Source organism: Mastigoproctus giganteus, chromosome 10, assembly GCF_048544385.1.
Source record: "Mastigoproctus giganteus isolate SK-2022 chromosome 10, ASM4854438v1, whole genome shotgun sequence".
In the NCBI taxonomy this organism is placed as follows: domain Eukaryota; kingdom Metazoa; phylum Arthropoda; class Arachnida; order Uropygi; family Thelyphonidae; genus Mastigoproctus; species Mastigoproctus giganteus.
The window spans coordinates 123,080,423-123,092,501 of record NC_143584.1 but is presented as its reverse complement, the minus strand read 5'-3'; the positions used below and the strand labels follow the sequence as shown (position 1 = coordinate 123,092,501).

The window sequence follows — 12,079 nt, the reverse complement described above, 5'->3', positions numbered from 1 at the left end:
TTCTTTAACCAACCCTAAGTTGAAATCAAGCAATCTAACTCCATCAGTAACTACAACAAATTTAATTAATTATTTAACACAATTATATTATTAGTAGACTTTTGTAAAACTTTCTAGAAAATTGTATATCAAACCAATGATCTAAACCCACAGGCCTGAAGACTGAACAATGAGTTAGCATTAGCATTAGTAGAGGCATATGATGCAAGAAAACAAGCTTATGCAGCATCAGCCAAAAAAAAAAAAAACAAAAAAACTTCCACTTCACCCCTCCGTTTGTTCGAAATACCTGTCCAGCTGAGCCTTAAATTTATTTAGGCTATCAACTTCCACAACAAGGGATGGAAGTCTGTTCCACCAACCAACTACCCGCTGGTTAAAGGCAAATTTCCGCACATCTGTCCTACATCTGTCTTTCCTCAATTTGAATTTATGCCCTCTCAGGTGATTATTCTAAGCAAGAGGAAGAATCCCATCAGCATTGAGCATGCTCAAACCATTCAACACTTTATACACCTCTATCAGATACCTCGCCGGTGCCTACTCTCCAGACACTGTAATTTGCAAAACTTAAGCCTTTCTTCGTAAGAGCAACCCTTTGTTCCATTCACTAATCTTGTTGCCCTTCTCTGTACTCGTTCCAGCAGCTCTACATCCTTCTTGAAATGAGGCCTCCAGACCTGTATACAGTACTCAAGGTGTGGCCTGGCCTGGCCAGGCCATTGCCTTATACAAGGGAATAATCACCTCCTTATCCCTGCTAGAAAAATTCCTATATATCATTGACAAGACACCATGAGCTACTCTTGCAGCCCGTCTGCACTGCTCAGAGAACTTCATATCTGCCTGCACAATTACTCCCAGGTCCTTTTCATTCTCTGCCACTGTCAGTGTAGTACCACAGAGTTGATACGTTGTTCTGCAGTTGCTGTTTCCCATGAGTAGTACTTAACATTTGTCAATGTTAAACTTCATTTGCCACCTCTCAGCCCATCTGCTCAACCTTTCCAGATCCAGTTGCAGCAGCATAGAGTCAGTAGTGACCTTAACAACCCTGCCAACCTTTGTATCGTCTGAAAACTTGAACATTAAGCTTGATATACCATCATCAATATTATTTATAAATACAGAGAACAATAATGGACCCAACACTGAACCCTGAGGAACTCCACTAATAACATTAGTCCACGATGAACAGAGTCCATTGATTACCACTCTGTCTTCTCCCCCTCAACCACCCCTTTATCCATAGCAGCAATTTGCCTCCAATGCCACACTGCTCCAATTTGTGCAGCAGTCTTCCATGTGCAACAGTATCGAAAGCCTTTCTAAGATCCAAGTATATAATATCAAAGTTATGCCCTGCATCCAGCTCTTTTGGGACTGCATCATAGTATCCAATCAAATTGGTCAGGCAAGACTTGCCCTTAACAAAACCATACTGTGTCCCAGCTGTAACTGAAGTCTTGTCTAGATGATCCTGCAGTGCTTCTTTAACCGGTGCCTTCATTAATTTTCCTGGAACAGAAGTTAAACTCACAGGTCTATCATTACTTGTATCAGCCTTTGATCCTCCTTTGTGAATTGGGGTCACATTTGCACATCTCCAGTCTATGGGTACCTCCCCTGAGTTCAAGGAAGCTCTCATAATTATGGCTAAGAGTTTGCTTACTTCCTTTGCTGCCTCCTTTAATATAACTGGATAGATCCCATCCATCCCAGGTGCCTTTCTTGTGTTTATCTTCAACAATTTCTCCTCCACTTTACTCTCAGTTATTACAAGATTATCTATCTTACTGCCAGAGTTGAATACACCTCTGGCATTCCCCTCACTGAATAACTCCTCATGTGTGAATGTCGATGCATAATATTAATTTAGTTTGTTAGCTACCTGAGCAGGATCATCAACAGTTGAACCATCGATATCAAGTGGACCAATCTGATTCATCCCCTTCCTTCAAGAGTTTACATAAGTAAAGAACTCTTTGTTGTTTTTCTTTGCATACTTTGCCAAAGATTTCTCATAATCTGCCTTTGCCTGCCTAATCCCCTTTGTGACTTTGTTACAGACCAGCTAATATCTATCATAGACTTCTGTGTTACGTGTTAATTTATATGTATCCCATGCATTTTTCTTCTCTGCCATGTGTCTCATTAGTTCATCTGACATCCATTTAGGCCTAAACCTTGAACAATATTTCTTAGTTGGTATGTAAAGCCTAATAGCTTCCAAGACAAGTGCCCTGAATGCTTCCCATTTTGAATTTGCTATTGGTAACATCATCAGTTAGTTCCACTGTATAGAATTTAAATACTGTCTCAGACCATCGTTGTCGCCTTTACAAAAGCAATAACCCTTCCCCTTACCCCTGATGGTAGTTACCTCTTTGAGTAAATCCCACTTCAGCACACTGTGATCACTGCCACCTAGTTGTTCCTTTATCTGCAGATTCTTAACTCATGAAGAATCACTACTGATAATCAAATCAAGAGTATTACTCCCTCTAGTTGCCTCCCTAACATGCTGATGTAGAAAACAATCATCCAATAAATCCACAAAAGCCTTGTTTGTGTGTGAGTGACCAACCCACAAATTCCAGTCAATATCTGGGAAATTAAAATCCCCCATTATAAGACTCTCTGATTTACTGGTCCACTCTATTTCCCTGTACATTTTCTTAATATACTCATCAGAGTCATTAGGCCTATAGCACACTCCTACTCTCAATTTTGATCTCCCAGTGCTTATGTCACACCAAACTGACTCGACACTGCACTGTCCAGTGATGTCAACTGGCTTCACTTCCTTGGATTTTATGTGTTTCTTAACTAATAGCATAACCCCTCCTCCCTTCCTATCCTGTCTATCCTTTCTGTAGGCGTTGTACTCCCCAAATTCCAGTTCTGCATTCCTTATATCTGTGTGACACCACGTCTCTGATATCCCAACAATATACGCCTTTGATGCTTTGAGCAATACCTCAAATTCATCAAATTTATTTACCAAACTCCTAGCATTGGTGTACACACAAGTATACATGCACCTATTCCTATTCTTAGCTATCCTAACACAACCCATGTGTTTATTTGTACCGCAATGACTCCCAGCAGTCTCTGAAACATCCTGCATCTTATTTTCCGCGCTTCTGCTCATTCCAATAGAAGCAGTGCAAGAATCACTTTCACCTTGCCTGTGGCTACTGTTAATCTATGAATCCTTGTATCCCCCCAAGCTAGCAGTTTTCCGACCCATCTAACACTGCCTCGATAGCATCAGCAAATATTCTTGCACCCTTTCTATTTAAGTATATCCCATCCCTGTAGAAGCAGTCTCTCCTGTTAACAAGTACAGACCAGCTATTAGCAGAGGCGGGAAACGAACCCACGCCTGTGAAGAGACTGGTGATTTTCCCCAAATGATAGCCAGAATTGTTTAAATGTTTGACATTGAGGTGTTTCAATTGTTCAGATTGTAGCATTTCAATAATAAATTTATTTGCACAATATTAAAAATATATTTGCACAATATTAAAAAATATTGTGCAAATGATTTCCTTTGATACACTTTGTCATAAGATGACGTTTAGGCAGTATTCAGCCAACATTTGTTCATCCAGAAATCTTGGCAGTGATTTTCCGTTGACTTAATGTCAATAGAATTGTCACCCCCCCATCCCCCAAATCATCACCTTGCCAAGTTTTTCAGGAATGAAGTCTAATGTTCTGTTTATACTCTGGGATGACCACATGGTTGGGGAAGTTCACAAAACAGAGAGTACATAATACAGCACTGTATTTGGCAGTCACCCAGGCTTGAACCATGGTCACTCAAAGCATGTGCACTAGTCCTCATGGCTGACCACTTGGCCACTGCAAATGCAAGAAATGAAATTTTAGTGACATATGACATCCCATTTCTTTATATGCATTGAGCAGTTTCTGAACTCCATCTTTGCATGTGGGAGATTTGTAGTTACACAAAAAGTTTCCACAAAGCCATTTGAAAGCTTGCCATGCTTTTAGTTCCAATATGTTGAGGCATTTTTCAAAGCTTTCATTTGTTGAAACTTTCTAATTTGAGGTTTCACAGAGATTTCCTCTTTCACTTTTGCTTACTGATCTTTGGAAATTTCTCAATTAAGTAATGAAATCTTCTTGAATTAATCTTACGTGACACTTTCACAAAACTCTTCATTAAGCCAAGTTTAATATATAGAGGGGGAATGAAAATCTTCATTGGATCCACTAATGGAACATACTGAACACTACGCAGCTATCCTAGTTGTTTGGAAATGAGATTGGAAACGTTTCACTTCAACGATTATAAGGTCCACCAAAACACACACCATCTGGAAAAATATTAGTATAATGTAAAATCAATATCCTCCGTCACATCTATCAATATTGAACGTAATTGGGAATGATGTTTTTCTGCCTCAGAAAAGCTAACACTCTTGGAGAGTCTTTTTCTCAAACCTCTGTGTATCCTCATACTCACTAGACTTCCAGAAATGAAAGTCCCTTGCTGAAAAGCAGACCCTAATTTTGACACACTGACCACTTCACAACCGTACAACTGTCCCTTTACCATAATTCAACTATGGCTTGTTTTTAACACCTCGAGACCTGATGGAGTTCACTATTCCATGTTAAAAGAACTGATCAAAGAGTCGCTTTCACGTCTTACTCTTTCTATATAAACCGGATTTTAACAGAAAATGCTTTCCCTGGTACCTGGTGACATTCTTATGTCATAGCACTATTAAAACTTGGCAAAGACTCAATGAATCCACATCACTATCAGCCTGTTGCCCTCACCAACTGTATGGGCAAAATAATAGAAAAAATGGTAAACTCTCATCTCACCTGGTTGTTGAGCAAATGCAACCTTAGTTCGTTGCAGTGTGGATTTCATGTAGATCAGCTTTAGACCTCTTGATTCAAACAGAAATCCACATTTGCAGTGCTTTCATAAGGAAAGAAAATTTGACTACAGTTTATTTAGGCATCGAAAAAGCTTTTGACACAGCTTGGTGATTTGTAATTCGCCATGATCTAGACACATTAGGTTGCAGTGACAGTATGCCAAAGTTTATACAGAGCTTTCTGAAGCAGTGGTCTTTCTAGGTTCACATTCAGTCCTCTCTCTCTCTCTCTCTTGTAACTTCATCCAACAAATAGGGATTGAGAGATGCCAGATTTTAAAATTTTTTATGGATTTTAGAGAGGTATATTTAGTGTTTTAGACATTTTAAAGGAGCACATTTTGATATTATTAAGCACAAACAACTGAACTTGCATCTGTAAATTTATCACTACCTTGTCCTTTTATTTGCTTTTGCATCCAGCAGGATTTAAAGCCGACCGGGCTAGCCGAGTGGGTAAAGTACCTGCCCGGCAACCAAAAGGTCGCGGGTTCGATTCCCGCCTCGGGCTGGGATCAAAGTACTGCAAAAACCTTGGGAGGTGCAATATGGCCACAGAAGCCGATGCGCCAACAACTACCAAATCAAAAAAAAAAAAAAAAAAAAAAAATCAGGATTTAAACTGCAAAAGATAAAGCAATAGACTTGCCTTTGTTACAAGTTGCATGGTATTGGACTACTTTCAACAGATGGCTCAAGCTATTTGAGAGGCCATTTGTTTGAAAGTAGTGTAATCTAGGCAACTCATTGCAAAGGCAAGTTTGTTCTGCTGTGAGGATTAAGACCATTGCATTATCTGTGCAGTGGCCTTAATTCTTAATTCAAAAAGAGCATTATAACAAGGCTGGATTGATAACAAGGCTGGATTGCTTTCTTAATATTTCTGGTTTGTAAAATGTTTTTATAAACCAGAAATATTAAGAAATTTTAAATAATAGTTATATTCATGTAACTTGGCTGGCTAGGTATGCTAGTGGCATCAGTCTCATTCCAAAAACTAAATGTGCTAAAGTAAAATCAGAAACAAATTTGGAATCAGTAGCCAAAGATCTGTCTAGTCCACATATTATTATTGAGCTGTGTACTGGAAGAGAGGAATTTATTATCTCTTTTAGGCATATTCATCCCTTGCTTACAGAACAAGTGGAGAAATGCCGTCAGGAGCAGGAGATTTCTTGAGCATCAAGATCATTCAGAATTCTAATGTCCTTTTGTTGGAAGGCCATCGAAGGCATTCGGTGGAATGTGTCTGTCATGGTAGGGATTGATTTACCAAGATCATTGATGCAAGCAAGTTTCCCAGTCTTGATCTGTTTAAAATGGGGTTTGGATTGATTAATTACTTTTCCTTTTTTTTTTTTTTTACAACTATTGTGAAACTTGGATGCAGGCCAAATGCAACCTGTTTTTATCTTGGAGGATCTGAGCAAACAGTATGATCAGAATATTTAAAACAGCAGTCTGACCAAGGAAAAAGAAATCGCATAGGTCATTCCATTACACATCCTTATAATTTCAAACAACATCAGAGAACAGCTATTGAGGGGGGGGAAGAGAGAGAGAGAGAGAGAGAGAGAGAAAGAGAGACTCCATTGAAGAAGAATCCATTACCAAGTTGTGATCTTAGATAGATACTTAGAGGACCACTAACATTAACTGTGTACTTAGACAGCTTGTTGGTGAGGAAACTATCATGAGTGTTAAGTGTATAGCTAGGATTGTCTGGTATTGTAGCAGGTAAATGAACAAATTGTGAGCCATTAGTAATAGCAAAAGTCTCACCATCTCTATCAGCTTGGTCTATGCAACTAGAAAATTTAAGCCAGCTGGAGCAATAAATATTAAAATCATCAAGGAAAATTACTTCACTCTTAGGAAAGTAAATTGAAAGTTGAATTTCAAATAAAGAAAGTCAGAGTTCCAAGTGATTTGTAGTTTTGGAAGAAGAACAGAGGTAATAAATGAATTTGACAGATGGAGCACAGAGATCTTAAGTCAGAGGAAATCAGTGGAGATTCCAGATTTCTAATATTTCTGACTAGAAATATTAGAGTAGACATGCACAACTACTATCTTTAATGTGAAAGAATTCAGATACAAATAATTAGGAGAAATGAGATCGATGAGTGGTGGTTATGGCAACTAATAATTAATATCCTCTCAAGAAAAGTAAATTGGTCTTGGCAAATTATGCAGAATAAGCATTGAAGTAGCTAAACCTGCCAAGATTTAGCTACCTCAATGTATGTATGTATGTCTGAACAGTTGCAACATCCATTTTGTGCTAAAACCAGCTCAGAGAAATCAATAGGTTAACAGAAGGTTAGTTTCATCATCATTATTTTATAGTAACTGGAGCTGGCTGGGATAGTCAAAAGTTTTACCTAACAATTTGAAGAAGCCATTGAATAGTCTGTGAATTTACATATATGTAAAAGATCGATCCCATGAGTTAAATTTTCTGCTTTTAATAAAGCAATATCAGGGATTCATCTCACCTCGGGAAGCCATATAATGAATCTTTAATGGCCCTTCTATGATATTAGTGACATATTTCTTATACTATGGGTGAATATCCTTGTAGTGGCACAGCCTAGGTGTGAATCATGTTTTTAAGGGATCTGTGTTTACTACCATACCTCTAACTGATGCCAAGATGTGCTTAGCATGCAAATTAGTCTATCTACCTAGTTCTCCTTTGATTGCTGACATTTTACATATGATTGACCTGTCAGGATCAATTGCATTTTCATTTTAAGAATCACATTTGCCTCCAGTAAATATATTTACAGTTGAACAAATAGCAGGATTACTATAATGACAAATTATTGATATAAAACACAGTCGTGTCTCCAGTCAGACGTCATCTATCCACTTTAATTTCGCAATATCTTTTAAACAATTTAAGTTTAATTGAATGAATTTTTTAATTAATTTATGCATATGGATGGACATACATTGTAGGTATGCCTATGAATTTATGTATATGTAAAAGCTAGATTTTGCCAGAAAAGTTACAAAAAAATAGTTTTAAGTTTTATATTAATTTTTATTTATTTTTTTAAGACAATTGGTTTTGGATTTTCTGGTGAAAGTTTGACGATGCGTTTGAGGCAGAAAGCTTTCACTAACATTATGAGACAAGATATTGGATGGTTTGATGATGATATGCACTCTACTGGAAAAATAACAACTCGATTAGCAATGGATGTGCCTATGGTGAAAAGTGTAAGTATTTTAGTAATAGCAAATTACCATGTTTCAAGCAAGTACTAGCTAAGGGATGGAAGGGATTTACGATTTGATGCACTACAAACTTCTCTTACTATATGAACTGAAAGATACAAATTCCTTTAAATAAAAATGGAAACCTGTCATGGGATGCTCATATAATAGAAACTGGAATAAAAATTGCCTCCAAATATTAGTTCTCACTAGATTTCACTTATTAGCAAATTCTCACCTTATAAGACCAGTGTGCTATATTATAGACCTGTACTGTTTGTACCTGCAAACCAAAAAAAATTTGACACATTAGGAAAATTTATCGTAATTTTATATATACATATATTTAAATCATTAGATCAGTAATACTGATTTTTTTCATTGTATATAATGCAAAAAAATTAAAACAAATAAATAGAAAAAAATATACTGCAAATATATTAATTGCATAATTAATTTTACACATTTTTTAACCTGCTGTGCAGAAAGAGGATATCATCAATAGGAAACTGTTGATAATATCCTCTTTTTTCTTTGATAAGAAATCCCGCTGCAGAAAAATCTTTCACTGGCTGCCCTCCTAGCAGGGATGACAAGAATGAAACAAGCCCAGCTGCAAGATTTGGAAAAAATGTATAATTTAATTTTTTTTTCTGCCATTTCAACAACTGAAAAAATCTCTCTATCGTCAGAATTTTGTTTTGTATGTTTCATTGTGATATAATTTTTAATTTTATCAGGTGGAGGTTCAACATTTACATCATTTGAATCTTCCATATCAAATAAATAATCTTCCTTCTTTTTCTTTCTGGCGAACCTTTTGATTCTGGTCATTCATTCTCATGTGGAAATGATGTAGTTGTGGCTTCTAGTTTAGTATTAAGTTGTTTTTGTTCTCTTACCAGCCTTCTTATTTTGTTTCTTACTTCTATTTTTTTCTTTTTCACTATCCAAAATTCTTGAATCTTTCAGTTGTGAAACTTGTGAAACTTTCAACTTGTGAAATGTTTGCGGACCTTTCTGGGACAGGACATGATGTTGCCAAGGGGGATTTGTGTGTGCTCGATGTAAGCAGTGTGAAGAAGTTAGGCACCAACTCAGTGTTGTTATGGGCCTTTAAGAGAGCTTGAAGGACAGGGTAGATGCCCTTGAAGGGCTTAAATTGGGGGTCCCATCAAGCTTTCAGCTGCTCAAATCAATGCCACAGCTTGCACTTGATCATCAGGCAACACAGTGGCAACTTTCAGGCTGGAATGTGCTGGTTCCCAGGAGATAGTTATTGTAGGTAACTCTATTGTCAGGTAGATGGGAAATATATTGTGCAAAAAGGACAGGTGGAATAGGACCGAAGTATATCTGCCAGGGACAAAAGTTGATGACGTTGTAGAGCAGATATCATCTTTTAAGGGCACAAAGGGTGATATTGTTGTACACGGCACTAATGACATTAAGAGTATTAGATCTGCGGACTTACTTAACAAGTGCAGGTCAATTTTGAAAAAAATTTGCGAATTAGGGTTAAATTTGAAATTGTCTGCAATTCTGCCCAGACAAGATAGGAGGAAGTATATGATGAGAACCTTGTCAATCAATCCGGCCCTGGAGGGATTGTGCAAGGCTCATGGGGTAGACTTTTTCTCCTGCTTGTTAACAGGAGAGATTGTTTCTACAGGGATGGGGTACACTTAAATAGAAAGGCTGCAAGAATATTTGCTAATGCTATTGAGGCAGTGTCAGGTGGGTTGGAAAACTTCTAGCTTGAGGGGATTCATAGACTAATAGATTAACGGTAGCCACAGGCAGAGGTGAAAGTGATTCTTCCACTGCTTCTGTTGGGATGAGCAGCAGCCTTGAAAGTAAGATACTGGGGATTTCAAGTACTGCTGGGAGTCATCATGGAACAAGTAAATACATGGGCTGTGTTAGGTAACTAGGAGTAAGAATCAGTGCCTGTATACTTGCAGGCCCAACACCGAACCCTCGGAGACTTCACTAATAACATTAGTCCATGAAGCGCAGTGTCCATTGATAAGCATATGAGTATATGCTAGGAGTACAGTATATAAATTTGATGAATTTTAGGTGCTGGTCGAGATCAATGGCAGATATTGTTGGGATATCAGAAACATGGTGTCAAACAGATATAAAAATGTAGAATTGGAATTTGAAAAGGTAAAATGTGTACAGAAAGGGTAGACAGGATAGAAGGGGATGAGGGTTATCCTGTTAGTAAACAAACACATAAAATCAAAGAAAATTTCATTTCTCCTGCTGACATGGATGGACAGTGCAGTGTTGAGTCAGTTTGGTGTGACATAAGCACTGAGAAAGAAAAATTGAGAATAGGAGTGTGTTATAGGCCTAATGACTCTGATGAGTACAATGAACAACTATACAGAGAAATAGAGTGGGCCAGTAAATCAGATTGTCATATATTGGAGGATTTTAACTTCCCATATATAGACTGGAACTTTTGGTTTGGTCACTTGCACACTAGCAAGACTTTTTTGTGGATTAATTGGATGATAGTTTTCTGCAGCAGCATGTTCAAGAGGCAACCAGAAGGAGTAATACTCTTGATCTGATTATCAGCAGTGATTATTCATGCATTAAGAATCTGCAGATAAAGGAACCACTAGGTGGCAGTGATCATAGTGTACTGATGTGGGATTTACTGAAAGACGTAACTACCCTCAGGGATAAAGGGAAGGGTTTTTGATTTTGTAAAGGTGGCTACGGTGGTCTGAGACAGTATTTAAATTCTATACGGTGGGACCAAACTGATGATGTTACCAACAGCAAATTCAAAATGGGAAGCATTCAAGGAATTAATCTTGGAAGCTGCTAGGCTTTTCATACCAAAAGCAACACTGTTCAAGATTTAGGCTTAAATGGATGTCAGATGAACTGATAAGACTTGTGGAACAGAAGAAAATGCATGGGATGCATATAAATTATCAGAAGACACAGATGCCTATGGCAGATGTAAGATAGTCTGTAATCAATTTGCAAAGGCAGATTACAAGAAATCTTTGGCAAAGGATACAAAGAAGACAGAGAGTGCTTATTAGGCCAAAGAAAAATAGTAAAGACTTCTCTTATGTGAACTGTAGAAGGAAGGGGATGAATCAGATTGGTCCACTTGATGTTGGTGGTTCGACTGTTGATGATCCTGCTCAGATAACTGACAATCTGAACAAGTATTTTACATCTACATTCACACATGAGGAGTTATTGAGGGAAGAGAATGCCAAAAGTTTATCACACTGTAACATGGAACTAAAGAATAACTAGGCCACACCTTGAGTACTGCATACAAGTCTGGAGGCCCCATTTCAAGAAAGATGTGAGCTGGAATGAGTACAGAAAAGGGCAACGAGATTAGCGAATTGAACAAAGGGGTTGCTGTTACCAAGAAAGGCTTAAGTTCTGCAAATTGCAGAGTCTGGTGATGAGGCATCTGCAAGGTGATATGATTGAGGTGTATAAGGCCCTGAATGGCTTGAGCAAGCTTAACGCTGATGGGATTCTTCCTCTTGCTCAGATTCCGCAACTGAGGGGATATAAATTGAAATTGAGGAAAGACAGTAGCAGAATAGATGTGCAGAATATAGAATAGATAATGTATAAGTTAAACTCAATGCAACAAAGCATCATAGGTTTAAGAGTATAAATAATCTATATAATATTGGTGTGAATACACCATAGATCACTCTTAAAGGCAACAAACTACGTTTGTAGTGTAAAAGGGCATAATTTTATCTGTATCTCATATTGTGCTCCTTCTTCACAATGAATGATAATACATGATAATACATGATAATGTACATATACATTATCATGTACACCTTTTAGCATCTTTCATATTGTGTGATTATCTTCACAACTGGATTGTCATGTCTGCAATACCAGGGTACTTGTCCACCCAC

The 12,079-nt window shown here is 37.6% G+C and overlaps 1 protein-coding gene across 1 annotated transcript in view; it reads left to right on the top strand.

Moving 5' to 3' along the window:
* LOC150079264 (ATP-dependent translocase ABCB1-like) overlaps positions 1–12,079 on the top strand; it is a 350,147-nt gene that overhangs the window by 234,427 nt on the left and 103,641 nt on the right. The window contains exon 16 of the mRNA XM_090383010.1: positions 7,992–8,153. Within this exon, the coding sequence (XP_090239136.1) occupies positions 7,992–8,153 (162 nt within the window). The remainder of the gene's footprint in view (positions 1–7,991; positions 8,154–12,079) is intronic.